This window comes from Haliaeetus albicilla, chromosome 3 (genome assembly GCF_947461875.1).
Source record: "Haliaeetus albicilla chromosome 3, bHalAlb1.1, whole genome shotgun sequence".
Classification (NCBI taxonomy): Eukaryota; Metazoa; Chordata; class Aves; order Accipitriformes; family Accipitridae; genus Haliaeetus; species Haliaeetus albicilla.
This window is the reverse complement of record NC_091485.1, coordinates 36,966,679-36,988,326: the sequence shown is the minus strand read 5'-3', so window position 1 is coordinate 36,988,326 and position 21,648 is coordinate 36,966,679. Positions and strand designations below refer to the sequence as shown.

The window sequence follows — 21,648 nt, the reverse complement described above, 5'->3', positions numbered from 1 at the left end:
TACATTTTTCCAGTCAGAATTAGTGTCTTTGAAAGATTACTATTCAAGTCTTATTCAGCTACAAGTTTCCTAATGCAAATACTTTGCATACTACTGGAGGTTCTCATTCTTTCCTCTCTAGAGTCATAAAAGCAATATTTTTAATAGTCTAAATTTCTTCATATTGAAACATATTAAGCAGAAGGAGGTGAAGCTATTTAATTGAGTCCTGCCAATTCCCTCATGACTCTTTGAACAATTCTGCAAGGACTATCACACTTAAGAGAAGCATCAGACAGTCCCAAACAGAGAATGCACCTATTCACAGAACAGAACAGATAGTGGCGGTGCAGATATTCACATGTAGTTTCACTAAGCACCTCAGCAATGATATTTAGGGACATGCAGGGTAAAAACAACCTTGGGCATCAGAAAGGACTGACCACTTCACATTGTCAAATTTAAATCCTAATATTTCTATTTACTACCACTCAATTTGAATCTGCTTTTTCTACAGCCATGAACCTCTCCTAACTGCTCCAGATTTTTGACAGCATAATAATTTCAAAATTCAAGAGACACATTATAGGTCTTTCTAGGCTCTTGCATTACAAAAGTGCTCCCTGCTCCACCTCCCCACCCCCACCCCAAACAAGCAAAGAGACAGGCCCCAATAATCTGTAATTTCAGTAATGTGCATAGGCAAAATGGCTAATCTTTTATTCCCTACAGAACCCAGCCACCTAAACCAGGAACATTTCAAAAGTCTTTTATGTAACTCTCAAAGCAATCCCTCCCCTACACTGGACAGCTCATGGAGTGCATCTGGCATATCAACATGGTCCCCCATTTACATAGTGGAAAATTATCTTTGAAAACAGATGACACCATATGGAGAAGTGGATGAAAGTGGATTTTCTTCTCTTTTGGGGATTTATATTATTTTGCGATGCTTCATGGATGGATAGGGTCACTTATTTTAATCCATTTTTATCACAATGGCAGACAATTCTATATCCAAATGGAACAGACAAATATTTTACTGTCCAGCCTTCTGGGGAAGGTGAATTTTGTACATTTAACAAACAAAATGTGTTCAGAGTACTAAAAGTTACCTCATTATTAATGTCAAAAACTCCTTCCTGGATTTTCTCGTAGATCTCCTTTGCGGTGTTAATAAATGCCTAAAATAGAGGAAAAAACCCACGAACACAATGAATGCGATATCCTTTGGTATAAGATGCACTAATTGCATCCAATCTCATGTGCAGTTGTTTCAGCAAGACTTTTCTTCCTGACCTCAGCAGGAACAGGTATGACAACAGCATCCTATACCTACCCTGAAGTAGCAATGGATCACATGCTGTTTACAAAAACAGTGGCATTTTCATAACATCTGTATTCTACAATCTGTTGTCCAGTAATTACAGGGTAAAAGTGGTTTTTAAGATATATAAATTACTTTTAAATTATTTATTTCTGACCCTTATGGATAGATTGTGTGGCAGATGGTTTCCCCTACCCTTAATATCTCTGTAATAGGCCACTCTAGATTAGAGAGCTTAGCAACATAAAACCACGGGGTACTTAAAATGATGATGTAAGGATGCTGTCTGCGGGATGAAACCTTATGCTATCATTTAATATTCACCTAATTTTAAGAACGTATTCTCTTTAATTAAATCTTGCACATGATAGGCAATAGACATCTTAATAGTAGAAAGGTGAAGCCCCAGGTTTTATTATGATTTCGGAAAATCTATTGTTTTAATTCAGAGAAAAGACTTTGACATTCAGGTCTGAAAAAGTGAATGATATAAATGTTTTTGGTTGAAGTTTACAATCAACGATTCCATTCTTCATCTCTTATTTAACTTTATAGGTTAAGTAATGCCTAAAATAATGTATAATTTAAGAGGTGATTAACAGCAGCTAATAATTATAATCAATACCAAACATATAGTTCTTTTTGTTTTAAAATACCAACACCATGCAATCATACAAGATATACTATCTCCTGCACAAGCCTATTACAGCAAATACAGATCTAATTCAAATATAAAAAAGTAAACAGGGTTCATGGAGAGGAACAAATCATACCTTTCCTCATTTCTACACTGGAAGCATTTGACTGCTGAACTTGCCACCAGAGCTTTGTTTCCTAATTAACAGGACTGATATGTTTTCACCTTTAAAGGCCTTACAGCTCCCCAGAGTAATCAATCTACTGCAGCTCAATTACTGCACCAAGCACACACCACAGCCAGTGAAGGAGACTTGAACGACTGCAGCAGGAGCGGAAAGATATGAATATGCATAAACTCTAAGTGGGTGATCGAATCATCACAGAGGGTCATGAGAATTTGCAGCAAAATAATGAGAAGAATTAATCATTGCAGATTCACAAGGCACTTAGGAAGTGAGTTCGTTTTTCAAACACACGTTAGAATTGAGGAGAAAAATTGGCTTTCGGCCAACTACGAATTGATTCAAATTCCTCAGAAATTGAAGGTTTCAACGTAAGAAAAATAATTCAAATTTATCTTGGTTTCTGATAACACAATAATTATTGTAATAGCTTCATACATGGGCCTATTGAAAAATGTAAGTCAAAAACTTTGGAAATTCACACAGCTGGAATCTGTGAGGATACTTGCTTGCTTCTACTCTAGCAGGACATTAAACAGAACTGGAAGTCTTAAAAATGTGTTATGATAACTTCATGTAAACAAGCACTTAACAATTGGCACTTCTAACAATTCTAGACGATGTTGGCTAACTACGCCTAGGGTCTTGTAATTCTCATTAAATTAATTCTATTAGATCTATAAAAATTACTTTAGACCAACAAAACTAGAATTTCAGACTACAAACTCCAAATTAACACAACTGAGTATAAAATCTTCTGGATGCTACACTCAAGAACAGATCACTGCAGGAATGCACCTATCCTCACAAAAAAATAGTAAAATGCACTGGAAAACATAGTGTGATTTAAGAACACTCAATCTCCCCCCCACCTTCAACATAGTTATTACACATGTACTGCATGAAGCAAAAAAGCATACTGAGTTCAGTACAGTCTATTTTAATATTAAAAATATTGCCTAAGAAACCACTGATCTGAAAAATCCAAATATTCCATTCCTCTCAGTTTTATCATTTCAGTTGTCTTCTGCATGGCAAAATGCCAGGCTGCACTGGGTCACATAGAAATAATTTCTATTTGAAAACAATGGTTGGACAAGAATATAGCACATAAGTCTATCTCATGTTTTCTTCAGTTGGTATGGATTCTGAAAAATTACTACTAATCAGCCATGAAGAGAGACTTGCATCCCTTGAGACTTCCATTTGTTTCTTGCATCCATGTATTTTAAGTCAGCTTACACTTCAAAGCATAAACGGACTCAAAATAACCACCTGAGAACTTTACTGAAAACAGCAGTCTCACTAAGAATATCATATCAGATTTTGGCATTGCATGCTGGTGCCCCAATTAGCAAGGACAAGAAGGTGAACTCGGTATAATTGACTTCTAAAAATCTCTTTTAATACTGCATGTTCTAACTCTTATCTGGAACATGCAGTATACTATAAATTCTCAATTATTTATGGGAAGTTTATCCTATTTGCAGATTAACTGAGCTATGGATGCAGGAAGACAGAGCAGTTTCCCCTCAAATCCAGTTTGGATTTATTAGACCATGTGCAGGGGACTAGAAGAACACAGCTGTAGCACTTCACACGCCAACTTGGATCCAGGTGCAGTTTAGCCACTTCCACACAACACAAGACCTCGACCAGTAAGCCCACATGGACTCAGCTGGCTGCCTACCAAGCCTACTGCAGTTACACTGCACATTCCCATAATGCTGCTGTTACTAAAACACTATACAAAGATAGTCGAGCACTTCCACCCCAAATCAGCTCAAGTCCAGGTTTATTTTCACTAGCCTAGGAGAGGCAGTACCAGATTCAATCTGGATTTATACTCAGTCACCTGAAAAATGGCAAGGCCCTAGTACACAGCACCTCCATTACTCATAAAAGGGAAAGAGAGACTCCAGTACGTTAGACTTCCAAATATGAAAATTCTAGACTACATTTCAGGAAAATTAAAGAAAACAATGTAACTTCAGGAAAATGTCTACATTTAGTGTTTAACTCTTTGTTTTCATCTTTCTAAATCACAAATTACTAATGCTTTTATGCATGAGACTACCAAATGTATCTGCACCACAGCATTAAAAAAAAAAAAGGTTGTATACAAGTTACTCAGTGATTTGTTTTAACAGAACATGTTTTTCAATTGTGTTCACATTATAACTAGGTTCTTAAATAACAGTAATACCCCGCTGAGGAAAACTACATTACTGTACAAGTGGGAAAGTAAGTCTTGTAAGATGTGATCTGCCTGTCGTGTCACACCTGCACCTACTGCTAAGCTAACAAAGGAGGTTTTTGAGTCACAATATACCAGTATAATAACTTTAGATGATTTGTATAAGGAGTTCCATAGATCATACTGCTACATGGGAATCAAGAAGTCAAGTCTCACAATGCTCACCTCAAAAAAAAAAAAACCCCAAACAACACAAAACCCGAACTACCAAACAGTACAGATGCTACATTTAAGATAAATTAATCCTAAAAACACTGAACATAGAATTAAATCAACTTCAACATCCATTTTATCACACAAAGTAAACAAGTAATGTAGGTTTACTACCCTTGAGACAAAACCAGGAAGAATGAATTCTATAACTGGTAAAAAAGCCACAAGAAGTAAGGGAATAAGGTCTTGATACCTCTGTCTTATGGAATTTGTATGCAAGAGCAATAATAAGCTAAGGGCACCAGAATGCAAGTTCTAGAACAGCTACATTTAGTTTTCACTTGGCAGATGTCAAGAATGTCACTTCTCTTTCTTAGAAAGCTAATGCCATGACAAGTATTTGAGGACTGAGCTACAAGCTGAACATAACAGGAAAAACTTGTAAACGAATCACTGATACTTTTAAAAACTCAGATTTTACAAGTTCATCTGTGCTTAAAATCAGAGTAGATCAGGTTCTGCATTGCCAGCTCATGTAACATGCTGCCCTCTGGTGGCAATATTAAAGTTAACTTTAGTACTTTGAAATACAAATTCGGCAGTCATTATTTCTGGATGCTTTCTTACAATTAAATGAGGAATGCTTAAAGGTTAAATATCTCACAAATTCTAAAGCATGACCCTCACCTCTGTGGTCAGCCAACACCTAGGATTTCCTCCACCTTCCCAACTTCCTATCTTATCTTTTAGCTGTAAGATACAATGTAGTTAAGAGTACTATAGTATTAAAGAATGCATTTGGAAACAGTAACAATATGGATCCAAATGGATTTTACCCCTAGAGCATTCACCATCCCGGTGTGTAAGTGGTGCTAGATGGCCACTTAATGGAGTGAGATCTCAAAGCTCTGAGCAGCCGTTTTATGCACAGTAAGACAATACTTTTTACAACTGAATGATCCTTCAGAAAGAAGCCTAGGACACTAAAGGGACTACAGAGGTGCTAATTATCAAGCAGTAGTAAAGTGCTGTATAATGAACTTACAATCCAAAAAGCACCCCAACACATTTGTAGCCTTAGTTTTGAAGTTAAGGTGCACAGACACAAAACAGACCTTGACAGCAACTTGTTTATATGTAGCCATTGAAGTGCAATCTTTCTGACAAACTTACTGGGAAGATGCACATTACTAGAGCTTGAAGTGTCTTGAAAGTCCTGCAGCTGATGTTGAACAGTTACAAAGGACAGAGCACCTGAGGAAAAAACAAGATAAAAACCCCAGAACTAAGAATCCATCTCTCCAGCAGAATCTACAGCTCAGGCAGGCAGGCGGCCTTATCATACTTTTCATGCTCTTCTATGAAGCCTGAAACCCTTGATTAACTCAAGACTTTTTATTTGGATTATACCTTGGGATGCCCAGAAACCCCAAGAATGGTGGCAGAGCCAGTGTTCCTTACTGCACAGCTGGGGCACAGTCCAAGGGTTTGCCGTAAGCAGGTAAGAGCTGTGAATCTTCACTGGAGCCAGGTGTCCTGCCCCTTCTCTCTCTCACAGCTGAACTGACATGAGCTTCACCTCTCTATTTTCTCATGGGAAAAACTGGCTGAAGTGCCGGCTTCACACAGCTAAAAGGTCACAAAACTTTGATTTCAAGGAACTTGAAGGAATACTGGTTTGGATACAAGTGAAGATAAACCTAACTGTTCGGGTTTTTTTAAAGACTCTCATGAACTAGAAATCCTGCTCTTTTGCAACTTCTAGTCAGATTACATCTTGTGTGTCACTTTACCTTACTATGAAAACTATTAACATCCTAGGATTTTCAACTTTTATTAATAAATCCTTGCTAACTATATTATCAGGTCAAACAACTGTTTGTTTACCAGCAATTAGCTGTGTTAAGGGAGGGTGTGGAGGGGAAATAAAAAACACTTCTAAAAACCATTTCAAATTTAGAAGCTCCTAAGAATTTCATCTTTCCATAAGATTTTCATTTTTACCCTTCAGAATATTACAAAGGCCATCTTCATTCCCTTATACATGACCAAGTAGTACTGCTGTTGAAGCTACAGGGGTTTTGAATATTCTTTATCCATTTAAGCAAAAGTATGAAAGAAGCTGCCTGAAGAGAAAATTAAGTTACAACTGAAACAAAACCATTCAATGACCAACCAGCTACATGTAGCAGAAGTGCTCCATTGCTCAGTCAAAACCATTAGTCTACTCAGATTTATTCCTAAATAATGAATCCATTATTACATTATGTGCAGAGAACTTGGAGTAACACAGAAAAAAATCTCAAGATGAAAGCTTGGCATAGGGCTATATAATCCCCTCCATATGGGAAACAACTTACTAAAACCAGCTCCCACACCAGGAGCCAGTGATACACTAGTACCACTCAAGCGAGATCAGCTTCTGAACAGTGATGGTGTCCTAGTACTGGTTTTAGTACCCAGAAAACTCTTTTGCTTAAGGTTGATCATATTAATCATATTAAAAGTAGCAGCCTAGAGTGCAAGAAGAATGCACGAAGTTATTCCAGCTTCCCAAATACAGCTACGTATCTTTACTTCTTAAGAATTAGTGCATGTAAATGGATTCAAACAAATGATATTCCAGAGACACAAAGATAAGTACTGGGGGCTGTAGAAGACTGCCAGGTCACCCTGAGTTCACACAGGTGATTCTATTCTGTCTCTAAAAGTGTTAGACACCACCCAAGCAGAAAGCACTCTGCAAGCTCCAAACTGAATGTTTCAGGTAAGACTACAATTGACAGTCATATACTGTTGTTGCACTACCAATGAAAAAGCAATATGATAAAATTGTTAATGTATCTTGCAAATGAGAGAAAAACATTCTTAAATATTACATGCAATTTTAATGCAAGGTTGGAAAGTAACTGATGTTATGATTAAAACAAGTGCAAACATGCTTGGAGTTGGGACCTCAGACTTACGTGTATACAAGTGAAAAGCCTACTCATAGGCATCATGGTGTTTTCTTCAACCCCCCCCCCCCATGTGACACTGAATTCTGCAAACAGTACTTGAGAGTGCACATCCCCCATCCACAATTCAAGAAAGTAGAACAGATATGATAACCAAAATTCTAAAAGTTAACACTAGATTCCTTTCACCATGAACTAAAAACAAGTCCAATATTTCAGGTCGAATTTAACTACACATTCCACTGGGAGAAAGCCAACAGCCATGCTCAGAGTGTACATTACTGAACATCTATAAAACATAGTCAAGATTTATTTTTTTTAAATGGAATTGTAAAGAAAGAAATGCACTAGTGCTACAGCTTAGAAATCATGGAGGAGAAAAAGCACAAAAGTTCAGTTACATTTTGATAGCTGGCTACCTTGATAGCTTTAGACAGAGGCTAAAAGGAAATCAACAACAACAAAAAACCTTGTTTAAATAATTATGATAACTGCTGAAGAGACTAGTATAACTGACCTTGCACTGCAGTCAAATTATAATCCTGTGCTTAACCCCTGCCCCCCTGGTAATCCTTCTATCCTCCCAATGGTTCAGAAACTCTTCTCACCCAATCCCATTCTGTATAACACAGGATGATTCAACTCTGTGGCCACACTGAATTCTTAGAAGACTCCACAGAAACTAGAAAGGAAGAGCCTACATCCACTTCCCACTCCCAACTATCAATTACCTATTGTGCAAACAGGGTATAAACATTCCTGCACAAGATAAACAGCTAACAGGATATTCTCCACTGCTAAACATTTCTATCCAAGATGTAGGCTACGAGACATAATCCTGAAGAACACAATGAACTTTTTTAAACTGCCTTAAGACCCAAGCAGTGAACAGGTCAATGTACTGCTACAGCTACAGATTGACTAAGGCATTACATAGTTGTGGAAATCAGGTTTAAACAAGGGAAACAGCTTAAATGACATCAATGACAGAAGCTGATTTGTTCATATAAAGAAACTGCTAAAGACTCCACCATTAGCTTGCAAATATCTACAACAGCCATTTATGACACAAGGCAAGATAAAGTTGGGTTGGAAACAATGTCAAATTGATCAAAACAAAGTCTATAGGCTTGTCTTGTCATGCTTCACACAGAGAAATGTGTATTTTCAACTAGAAATAAAAAAATCCATTAGGATAAAAAGTCTCCTCTGGCTATTTAACTGTTTCTAGTACAACACAGGAGACACACACCCATGTGCTGCTGTGTTTCAGTATTATATTTGCATGAAATGCAAGTAGTCTGTATACTGAATGTCTATGACTAGGACTGCAAGACTTTTATGGCTATCTGCTTGTGCTTTATGATGCAGATCTGTCTGTTAACTTAGGTAGCACCACCAGCTTGTACTGCCACATTGCCCCTCCTGAATTCCCCAGTGATAAGAATTCAGCATACAAGAGCCACACAGTTACTAGCCCAGTTGCTGCAGGGTCAGGTATTAGTCTGGACACAGACTAGGGACAATATTAAATTAAGAAATGCATGTCAGATCTTGAACCAGATGCTGTAGAAATGCTCATGTGGTAATCGCCTAAGCTTCCTAAGGTAATAGGACAAACTTGACAACATGCAAGGCAATGCCCCTACCAAAGTAGCTGTTCAGAACATGTGGAATGTGGTTAGATAACCCACTACCTGTGTGGGACTGAGAACAATACAGTAACCTGTATAGCTAACAGTGTCTCAAGAATAATTAAAATGGGTAAAAAGCACTCACTATGGAGTTTCTTTACACCTGTAGGATGCAAGCTATACAGTGGTCAGACTTACTGATGTCAATCAAAAGATATATAAGAATTAATCTATCTTCTATAAACTAAAAAGACTTGAAAACGCAGTGTGAGCCGTTCAGAAAAAAAATAATAATTTAAGACTCCATGAAGAATTACCTCAGAAGATTTTTAGAGCTGCCTGGGAAGCTTCCCTTACTGCTTCGGAAATTACTGATATAAGCAGCTGTCCTACAGAACTAAAGAGGATGAGTTTACCCCATTTTCTACTCTAAAAACATGCATTAAAGCATTTTTGTTTATTTTAACAAACAAAATTCTGGCAACTAGTATTTTGAGCAGCCATGTATATTTATGAGATAGACTGCTTCCACATATGGAGGTAGGCTACAGAGGACTACAGGATTCAAATGATTTCAGGAAGGGCTTCCGTGAACAATGCAAGATGTTTATTTCTAAACCCTTAACGGTCTTGGTTCTTTTGCCGTGAGTACTTTTGCCTCAGATTCAGAAAGCAAAGTTTGAAAACCAGCTTTATAATGAGGAAAAAACTCCCCAACATTTAAACTGCAGAACATGTTTGGACAGGAAAAATGGATATTCTTCCTAATTCTACTTTGGACAGATACCTCAAAGTTGGATCTAACTAGTTCTCTTAAATGGGTGGAAGAATAGTTTAAGTCCTGCTACTGGATACTGTGTAGCTTCTTTATTGTCACTTTTCCTGGCAATCACACTTACATTACTTCCTTTAATAGCCAGAAATAAGCTTCCATTACTACTTTGCTTTGAATAGCAACCACTAAGCAACACAACACAGGCACAAATGCAGCAGGCCAAGGCTTTATTAGTCAACTACATGATCTCAGTATGGTAAAATCCCTCTTTTGGCAAAGGAAAGGGTAAACAAGACACCAGTTGTTTTCTGGGAATGTTCTAGCCTGTTATATCTATGCATTTCTGTATGTACACATGCATGTGCCTTACAGTAATACTGTCTTTCTCCAAAGCACGCTTTTTGAGGAATATTTCCTACTGATGGGTAAGAAGGACAGACAGCTGACAACTGAAGTAAAAATTAATCTTAAACATTAGTTTTATCATTCTACAAGACTGCTAAATACAGAGTAGAGAAAAGAACAGAGGCCTAATACATGCACATAGTTCTTAAATATTTCTGAAACTATCATCACATAAACTTTTGTTTGCGTAAGTCTTTGCTGCTAGCTAGTCAGAATCTATATCTACCATTTGGCTCTGGAGCTATGTCCTTCTCTCAAGTAAAACAGCCTGCTCTTTCAACACGGCTGATGCTGTATCTTATACAGACATGTTCAAAGATTTCTACAGGTATCCTGGCACTGTAAGGGTTAACTACATAACCCATGCATGATACACTATAGTCTTCAGTGATTTATAAGCATGGATTAAAAATGCTGTTGAGTAATTAAGGGGATATTCCTCCCCCCCCCCCCCCCAAACCCCCTAGCTTTTTTTTCTCTCATCCCCCGATAACCACCATACAATTAGAGAGCGCCCCTTTGACCCCAGTAGTTCTATCTAAAAAGTCTAGTACTTTTGGAAAAGATGAGCAGTCTAAGGCTCAAATTAAATGCATAAAAAGTATTTTGACAATTTATCTGAAACCTAAGCAAGTAGAATAAAGTGTGTGCTTCAACACTTAACACAAATGCACTTGAAAACATCTAACAATCCAGATGCAGATTCAGAGACTTGCAATGTCCAGCTTTTTAGATCCAGTGTACTTCCATCAATGCAAAAATTCAACAGTATTACTTTCTTAGCCCCTAGTTTCCCAAATAAGCCACTAAAAACATTCTCCCCATTGCCACCACATAAGATGGCATTTGTAGACACAGGGCCACAGATACCTTCTGCTTAAAATTTAATCTAATTTTAGCTGAATTACCTCAAATGTTGTTCTTCCTGTTTAGTTTCTACATCCTCAGCAAGTCACAAAACTATAATTTCTTTCCAGTCCTGAAGTCAAGTACTGAAGTCTTGCTAGATTTGCCTCCATTTTGCATACTCCGTGTTCTTTCCTCAAATGTTGCCCATTCCACATGATTTCCTTCCTTTTTCCCTTCTATTTTTTTGATACTGAACAGTCCAGAATCAGCATTAAAATGAAAATGGTCTCTTTTGTCCACGAAGTGCTACCTTTTCACCTACCGTGCCTACTATTTCTCCTCACTTATTTGTACTGGCTCAAAGATTAAGATTTTGCTCCTTCAGCTGTAACTATTCTAGATCATGCCACCTCTTTTAGTGTTGAATAAGAACACCTTTTAAGGAATGCATTTGTTTGTCACTAAAAAGGATTATATCCTAAAGCTTTTCGATCAGAATTAGAAAGTTAGTACACGCACGCAATTACTCACTTGTATCATCAGAAGGAGAGGAATCTATTTGAACTTTTTTTTACAAAGAACTTTATGCTCATTATCCACCTGATAATCAGAGATGCATTAGGTACTGGACAACTCATTCACTAGCATGTATTTTTTGACATGGAGAGAGGTGCTAATGTTAGAATCAGGTACTAACAAACCAGAATGAAGTAAATGAAAGCTGTTTGTTACTCTTACTATAACTTTTAAAAAAATACTAAATATTTCAAAACTAGAAGGCTTTACCACTAAAAGAATACCTCATCGGTTGTCCACCATTTTGCATTTAGGACAATTTTGGGAAACAAGTAAGGGCAGTATGAGAAGCTGAACTATGTCATGCTATTATAAAAAAAGGTTAGTAAGTGGGGATGTATGAACTGAGTATGGGCCTGAAAGACATGCAAAACAATCTTTCTGCTTTACATAGCACTAGTATCTCAGATGGAGCTCTTTGTCCACCGCTGTACTGTCTCTAGCTAGGATGGAGTTAGTTTTCTTTACAGCAGCCTGTTTGGTGCTGTGTTTTGGATTTGTGACTAAAACAGTGTCGATAATACACAAATGTTTTAGCTACAGCTGAGCAGTGCATGTGCAGTGTCAAGGTTTTCTGTTTCTTACTCTGCCTCCCACAGCGATTAGGCTTAGGGTAGGCAACATCCTGGGGGTGCAGGGGCAGACACAGCCAGGACAGCTGACCAGAATTGGCCTAAGGGATACTTCATATTATGTGACATCATGCTCAACCATAAAAACGAAAGGGTAGTCTTTCCAAAGCAGGTGTTGCTCAGAGACTGGCTGGGAATCAATCTGTTTGTGGGAAGTTGTGACTGCCTGCCTTGCCATCACTTCTTCCCCCCACCTCTTTCCTTCATTTATTAAACTCTTTATCTCAACCTCTGAGTTTTTCTCGCTTTGGCTCTTCTGGTTCTTTCCCCTATCCTACTGGACAGGGAGAGAGAGTGAGCAAGCAACTGGATGAGCACTTACTTGCTGGCTGAGGTCAACCCACCACAACCACCCTTCAAGAAAGGCATGCAGTAAATCAAGGTGAGATATGCAAGAACTCACATATGTCCAGAAGTATGAACTATAAGCAAAACTTCAAAAGACGTAAATTCTTTAAAGTAGCAAAGACTGAAAAACTTATTCAAATACATAGCAGACTACAGCAACCAAGATAATGACCTCTTCAGCAGTTCTAGAGGAACTAGAAAAAGAAATTGTGTGCGTGAACTGCAGCAAAAAAGATTCCTGCTGTGTAGCAGAGGGGAAAGTTGACAACAATACAAATACCAAAGCACTGCAATAGATTGTTCTGAAGAGCCTGTGCAATATTAGAGGTCTTTAGAACAGGTTAGATTAACATCTGCCAAGGATACCAACCGCTTGGCTTGCTTTGGACTAGCAAATCTATTCTACTCTTCCTTTAGATTTCAGGACAGACAGAAGTACCCATTTCTCTGATCAAATATTAAAAAAAAAAAAAAACAACACCACCAAAACAAGTATATTAATTACTAGAGTCTCAACAATATGATTAGTGCTATGCAAAGAGATACAACATAGAAACTATCTTTCTCATAATATAAATTAAAGAGCAGTTAAGTTAAATTAAGGAATCCAAAACCTAGAGGCATAGTATCTGTCCAAATAACAAAGTGCAATTCAAAACAACTCTTTTACTAAAATACCAGTGTTACTCAAATATCAGCGTTCAGAAATCAGTGTTCAGGGTTCAAGTTACCTCCTCTACATTGGAAGCAGTTTTGGCAGATGTCTCCATGAAGATAAGTCCATGCTCTCGTGCAAATGCTTCACCTTCCTCTTTCTTGACTTCTCGTCTAGATTCTAAATCACTAAGATGGAAAAAACATAAGTTAGTTGCATGATCTAACCTGTCCATGTAAATATTCTTCAAAGACACACTTATAGGCCAAGAGCCCCCATTAGAACTTATGTACATATGTAAATCTATTCAAGCCCTTACCTAAAGTAGAATTATTCTAAGCCTTGCACTTAAGGTATATGGAATAGCCACAGACATCACACTTGCTTGAGCTATCAATCCTAGCTGACACAGATCTTATCAAAGACTTCATGAAATGGCTTTCAACACAATGCGTGTATATTTATCTAGCTATTCCTTGAATGCTAACTTTAGACATTGTCATTTTAGGTAAATATGACTCTTTTCTAGTATAATGTTATCTACCAATCCACACTGTAAATCTGAACTGATAAGGGAGTTTTATAAATGACTTCTTAATGATATTAAAAATAATTTTAAAAATAAAGTTCATTTTTTCTATTCAGTAACAAAACTTCATACAGTCAATTTCTGTTTTGATTAAAAAAAAATTAAAAGAAAAAATAAGTTATTTTGAACTACATTAGCTGTTCTCTCCCAAGCTAGCATTTAGGTTTTGAAACTCCAGGCCTGGCCCTCTAACAGCAGAAGAATTTGAAGTGACTGTCACACAGTTTCTTGTTTCCTGCTTTCCAAGCAGTTTAGATGAAAGTTAAATATTACACAAAAGAACAGAAAAAAACCCCTCTTGGACTGGACAACTAAAGACAAATCTCCTTCTGTAAGTCATATAGACATGTAAGTATTTCACTCTTCCTTTTTAAAGCTTCTTTAGGAACAAGGAGCACACAGTTTGTCCTTCTTTCTAAGTATATTAGATCTTGAGCAATAACAATGCTACATTTACACATAAATAATGACATATATATTTAAATAAAGTTTCATTTAAGTTGAGCATGTAAAAAGATCTTCTCCAATACGCATTTTTAAACTAAACAGCGTGCAAATACAGTGGTTTAATTTGCAGCAAGAATACCAGTACAAAGTACCATACTGGGCTTCAGTGCTGCCATCCTTGTAATTATACATGTATTTTAAAAAAAAAAAAAAAAAAAAGATACTCACTGTGGCATCAATTTTGCAGCAAAGCAGGTTTTTGTTATTTTTACAACTACATGCTAGCTCAGATGAGTGAGAGGTCAAGACAATTCAGCACATCATTTAAACACGGAGCATTTGAAGATAAGGATTCAATATATGTCTTCTCAAAACAATTTTAAAGTTGATGTTCATTATATGTAAGCATTCCCAGAATCTCAGCTTCAGGCTTAAGATATCTTAACAAGGTGTGCATTCTCATGTCCCTGAAATAGCTATCTGACATTGTATGTTTGAACTTGAGCAGTGTCTTTATTTGCTACTATCATGCTACCCTCAAAAATACCTTATTTAACACCTTCATTCACTACAGTGTTATCTCCATAACAGAACAGAAATAAACAACTATTTTGACTTGAAATAGTGCAGCTACATCGAAAACTGCAGTGATAAACCAGTCAAAACTCACTACTGATATCTAAACATATTCTTAAAGAGCTTTAACTGCTTCTACTAACCACAGTTGTCTTCCTCTCTCCATTCCAATAATTCGAAGCATTTGGTCTTACTAGATCAATATAGCTATGTTTTGTTCTGGAAAGAAGATTAAGTACAGTATTTGTCATGTTTTAACACTAGTATTTGTAATGTTTTCAAAAAAAACAACTATTATTTCAGGTTAAATTCTCAACACTCTTCAAATCCAGCAATAAGTCAGTACTACAAATGTATTATCAAGTGCACTTTTGGGACTCATAAGAACAAAATTTATTCCTTCAGAAATATTATGCTAGTATACATGTTCTTCCTTCCATCTATCTCTAAGTAGTACGCCCTATCATATGAACTCCTGTAACACACTTTCAAGGTAATACAATATAATTGAAGGAGTTTTCTTCCCATCCTCCTCTTTGAAGCTTGAAAATAACCCCCCTTAAAAAGCTTCTTAAAGAACTTTTACTTCATGTGGCACCTTAATCTGTAACTTAAAATACATCATTTAAGTATATGTATTGTTTGAATAAAATGTAGTTGCAACTGGGAATTACTGAGCTAACTGCAAGTAGCATATTATAATATAAAATCATGTGGTATAGTCTGCATCAGCAGAATGCAAGACATAAAAATTTAGCTTAACAGCTAAGAAAAATCAGGAATAGTTACAGATGTCAACTAAGTATGTAAACTTATGTAATACTTATCTAAAGTAAACTTTACTGTTTCTCTCAGTGCCATATTTTTACTCACATAAGCATAAAAAACAGTGTGTCAGGGACATCACGGGCTTACCAAAGCTTCATTTAATAAAATAGATTACATTTTTATATTCATTTGTGAAGACTATTCTTATCACATTCCTCAATTAAAAAGAACATGATGAGTAATTTTCCAGATTATGTATAAAAACATGGACAAGCTTTACAATTACTTAACACTTAACATGTTTTTCAGGGGGAGGTAGAGGGTGGGGGGCAGAGGGAGGAAAACAGAAAGGAGGAGAAGTGGGAAGAAGAAGAAAAGATGTGAACAGGCCAGAGTAGCAAAACCAGACTCTATTTACCACAAGGCTGTTTCTCAGCAGTATCTAAGAAATGATCTGGCTGTTCATTAAATTTTAAGGGATAAGCATACACACCATTATTTCAACTAGCATCTTTACCTTCAAGAATTGCTGAGGCATGGAGACAAGTTAAGGTTAATTAGGTAAAGGCCCATAACTACAGGGTTATTAAATTCTGAAATTATGCTTTTGATATTTGGAAAAATCCTATATCCAGCAAAAAAATCTAGACATGATGCTACAGTTCACTGGATCAAGAACTAGAAAAATTACAGATAAACTTAATGTATTCAATGATGTGTTTTTATAAAGACCTTCAATAGAGATCAAAGTCTCAGCATCAATAGGGAACCATTTTAGAACTCTGGACAGTCTAGCTGATGAGAAGACCAAGTAAATAGTTGTTTACAATTTGGGTAACACACTTCCAAAACTTTTAGTTGTATTTTCATCACCTAGTGTCTAACAGCAGCCTGAATTCACCAGGAAATGGTGAAAGAGCATTCTCTGCCCCCAATCCCAGCTAAAACATACAGAATATGAAACAGGCTTAGAATTCAGAATCATCTCATATAATCACTGAGGTATGCACTTTTTACATTTGAGAAAGATTTTTAAAATGGATCCTGTAGTATGGGCTTTTTTTTTTTTAATTACATTTTCTCTGCTGTGATTCTTAACCAAAAACTAAAGCACTTCACAAAATTAGGAGTCATATTCTCTTTATAAGGGAGAGATCTAGGTGCTTCTAAATGGTGATTCCAGGTATAAAAAAAAAAAAATGTAACGAGAAAAATAGTTCATATAATCCATGACTTCATGCATTCACAGTCAATCTTTTTAAAACAAAATTACTTCTAAAAAAGGTACTCAGAACAAAAGGTAGTTGATCCACATGTGCTGCACATTGTATTAGCATAATTAGAGAAGCAAAGGTTTTAGATTTACCACAGAACTATGTCCAGTGGCTGAAGTAATTTAAAGTTAACATACTGCCTACAAATAAGAAAACACAAAAGCTGAAATCCAGAGAAGTCATAAATTTTTACCACTTACAAAATCATAACTGGTTAAATTTTACCTTTTATTTCCAATAAGCATTATAACCATGTTGGAATTGGAATGCTGACGAGCATCTTCTAACCAAGTCGTCAAGTGGTTGAAAGTGTCCCTCCTAAGTATGGAAGGGAATGAAAATTAAAAGCAGTATTTCAAGATATTTCTTTCCCTTCTGTTAGTCAGTTTCTGTACTTGAGTAACCAACTCATTTATTAGTACACATGCTCCAGGGATAAAAGCTAGTAATCCCTTTGCGAGATGGAGAATAGAAGAACAAAAATTTAGTAACCAAGGCGCATTAATGAACTCTGCCTAAAAAGTAATTGAAAACATGTTTGCTACAAAGAGTACAGAGGATTCTTATAGCTGTAAGAATCTATAATTTTATATATATAAAGTCTGCTGAACGGAATTTTAAAAGTCCCTAGCAGCTTCAACTAATTCAAACAACAGTACAAATAATCACATACTCATATAGTCATGTTTGTTCTATTGAAGGCAGAAAATGGATGACAATTTTCTGCGAGTTTATAAACTGAATAATGAATTTAGCAGCAAAGTCTTTTAAAGTAAGGTACACAACTATGGCATGTTACAGCTTTTATAGAATGTGTACACTAAATATTAAATTACGTGCTTGTAAGTGTGTTTAAGATTTCACAAAGTAAAACCATCTATTTATGAATCAAAGATTCATTTGCTGGAAATCGAATGGAAGGGATATGTTGCTTCCTGATATTTAAAAATAAACAGGGAACAAAAGGAAAAACAACTAGGTAATCTCTAGTAAAAGTTGTCGCTTAATTCAGCAATGAGACCCAAGATCCACAAAGTGAGCCACACACCCTAATAGGATTTTAGAGCCTGAACGTTTTCATAAACCAGGCACAGTACCCACAGTTTTGCAGATAAGTTGTATAGAGACTTTATTCAATACAGAAGCAAAACCTTAGTCACTTCTGAACAGCTGCTAAAAAAACCCCAACACTAAGACCTGTATTTTCCCAACCTCATAAACACAGCAATGGTAGAAGTTTCTTGGTATTTTTATGTAATCAAACTTTGATGTTTTACTATTTCACTCCTTTGCAGAATGGCACTCCAGTAAAAAAAATCTGCTATAATTAGAGAAAAATTATAGCTCATGGTAATAAAAACACTAGAAAGGAATTAATGAAATATTTTAACATCTTTCTGAATAAAGGTAATGCAGAGGTTCATGGTCAAATAGTTTATAAAAATAGTTTCATTCTTCCTGAGACTTTATGTATACTTTTTCTCAACCACTATACAGAGAAATTGGAAGGATATAGGTTACATAGGCTATATCTTGATTTTGAGCATTTAAGGAAAGTTAGCAAAACATTAGACTACAAATATCTATACAAAAAGCCAAACTAAATTAATCATTTTAATACTGCTACATACCATAGCACAATTCTACAAAGACATATAATATTAATCCACTTATACCTCCTTGGTATTCTCACCTTGTAATGTCATACACTAGTAAAGCTCCTGCTGCCCCTCTGTAGTATGACCTTGTAATGGAACGGAAGGACTCCTGCCCTGCCTGTAGAAGACAAAGTTTCATTATTTCATATCTCAAATTTACTTTTTGGTGCTGAAAACCACAAACTTAGAATGAGAGAATCGTAGAATTCTACTTTTGAGAGGATGGGGACAAGGAGTATGGAGTGGAAATCAGAGAGAGCACAACTGGGGACAGAGTCTCTAACACTAGCAAGAGAAGGCACATAAGGAGAAGACACCAACTAAAGCACAGTGCTGTTTTTAAAAAAAAAAAAAAAAAAAAAAAAAATCGGAACAAGACCTCTAAACCTTTTTTGGCAATCCCTGACAACCCAATTTACTGAATGGCTTCACAATACATGAATCATTATTAGAGCACAGAATGGACTCCTAGCAACTAAGCTCTGAAGACAAATTTGAAAGGAAGCAAATAACCCAGAGCTTCACATTTGAATTCAATAACCCGCTCCCTGGGGCAGCTGTTGACACTAGAATAAATAAAGCCCATTGTAAATAAATGATGAATGACATCTTTACGCCCACCATCTGCTGGTGTAAAGGTTGTTGGAAGGCCAAGGATGCAGATTTTATCCGTTATATCATAAACGGCAGCCAGCTTTCAACAGTCTTCAGATGGAATTCTTTCAGTAATCATTTTATTATGAAAAAAACAGAAAATGGTCCTGAATTCAATTTTACACAATTCTGCTCCACAGTTAATCAATTTCCTCTGTACTTGATAAATAATACTTGTCAAAACAGCTACAGGATGTAAGAGTCATCTTCGTATGCACTGGTGAAAAACTTCAGAGATCCTACATAAATTAGATAGCTCTCACAAAAGTATTCTGTAAAAAATCTCAGCACTTAAAACAACATGCTCAAAAGAACACAGCCCTGAAAAATAAAAATTCATAGTTGCAGACCTTGAGCTCCCCACGCTCATGTTTTTCAGAAGTGCTATCTAGCACCTGACAGTTGTTAGGAGAAACATTTACTTCTAATATTTAGTAATAACAGAAGCTTTAGCACAATTCAAAGGTAACACAGAACACAATTAAGAAATACTAATATTAATGCTGGAGAAAACTCTACATGCAGTAAGATAGTTATCTGCAGAACTATAGGAAATTACCCTGATTTAAAACCATGAAAAGCAAGAATGAAATATTTATCAATGTAAGCTACTCTTCAGCCCCAACCTACAAAATTAGTGTACAGAGAACTTTCTCTTCTCACAGTTACTGTACTTTTCTTAGTATAAGGTCTTCTGGAATTCAAGGAGAACTTAATCTAGACTCTGTCATTGAACAAGAACAGTGGCACAAGAAGTTTCAACATGTTCAGTCTTCAGAAAGCACCCTTATCTTCCAGAATAATCAGCTACTTCAGTTTAAGAAAATAAGCTTATCTTAGCCATTCTAGTGGAAAAAGTTACAAAAGACAATATATTTAACAGTTTCAACACGATAAGCATACACTAGCATATATGCTCTTGGCCAAGAGTACAAGTGCATCTTCATGTAAACTAAGGTAATAGAACACAGACAATCTGCTAGAATGCACCAAGGAATAGTAAAAACCCAAGTTTTTAGAGCAATACTTTGTTCCCTACCCAGAAGCTCCACTAAGCTCTACAACTTTTTCTTGATGTGGTGACTAGCTCAAGTGCGTGGTAGATGCATAAAACATTTTCCTCCTAACTAAGCAACAGACAAGTTATTGTTACCAGTGTATTCCATGTATTGCCTAAAATCATACATGAAGTGGACTTAGCCTACCACATTAAGACTGCCTGTTTCACCTTCATAAATTCCACCCTGACACATGAAATTGTTCATCTCCCTGAGTAAATTAACCATGGTCAGCCAAGATTGTCAGAGGTTCTAGCAGATCTTACAAGAATGTAAGAACTTTGAGTTCTTACAAGAATCACTTACGTACAAACGTCCGGTATCTAAATCCTGAAAATACTGTAACATTTTTAATTGTGTCTCGCTTACCCACAATGAAATTGAAATATCATTGCTTCCTGAAGGAAAGACTGGGGAAAGGGTGGAAAATGTTACCCCTTCTTCTCCAAAGAAGATATAATCTTCCATACAGCGATAATGAATTTGTGCTTACACATACCAATAGATAACACAAACTGAATTCCCTTTCATTCTAAACAGAAGAAAACTGAGTTTCTGTAAAGAAAGTCCATGATATTTATGTTTATATAATATATACTTTATATTATATATAAAATAGTAAGAAACACCTTATATATATAATTTACTGTCTATTTTGACAGTATCATTCCAAATGAGAGATCTAGAAGGTCAATACAGCAGCATTAGGCATATAGAATATACTCTACAGCTTTTTTTTAGTACCATTATTACTCTAAGCATTTTTCATCTGACAATTTGGTCTCTGCCCCCTCTCCCCTCACTTTTTTTTCCCCAAAGGGGGACAAGCTATTTCAAAGAAGACAAAAACAAAACCAAAAAGTGTATGCTATTAGCCAAAGACGACTTTTTAAAAAAAAATACAAGTGTGTTATAACTGTACTTTATCAGTCTTACAAAGTAGGACCAACCCAAGTTTAGCTACTTGCTACAAGGAGCAACAGACAGAAGTAGCAGTATGGAAGCTCAGTATAAATTAAAAACAGCTTTGACACCAGAGAAAAGCCCTTTATCTTAAGTGGAATTAACATTGTTCTTACCATCCCTTCCATGTTTTCCCAAAATCCAGCACTCCCCCCCCCTTTTTTTTTTCTCTTCCATATTAAAAAGCTTTTTTCATAGAAACACAGAATGGTTGAGGTAGGAAGGGACCTTTGGAGGTCACCTCTTCCACCCCCCCAGCTCAAGCAGGGCCACTCAGAGCAGGTTGCCCAGGT

General features: G+C 36.3%; 1 protein-coding gene across 2 annotated transcripts in view; it reads right to left on the bottom strand.

Moving 5' to 3' along the window:
* RAB2A (RAB2A, member RAS oncogene family) overlaps positions 1-21,648 on the bottom strand; it is a 45,708-nt gene that overhangs the window by 2,780 nt on the left and 21,280 nt on the right. For both annotated transcript variants that reach the window (XM_069779396.1, XM_069779395.1), the window contains 4 exons: positions 18,716-18,798; positions 17,248-17,340; positions 13,445-13,556; positions 1,095-1,163 (listed from right to left, as the gene is read on the bottom strand). In XM_069779396.1, coding sequence (XP_069635497.1) covers positions 1,095-1,163; positions 13,445-13,556; positions 17,248-17,340; positions 18,716-18,798 — 357 coding nt within the window. The remainder of the gene's footprint in view (positions 1-1,094; positions 1,164-13,444; positions 13,557-17,247; positions 17,341-18,715; positions 18,799-21,648) is intronic.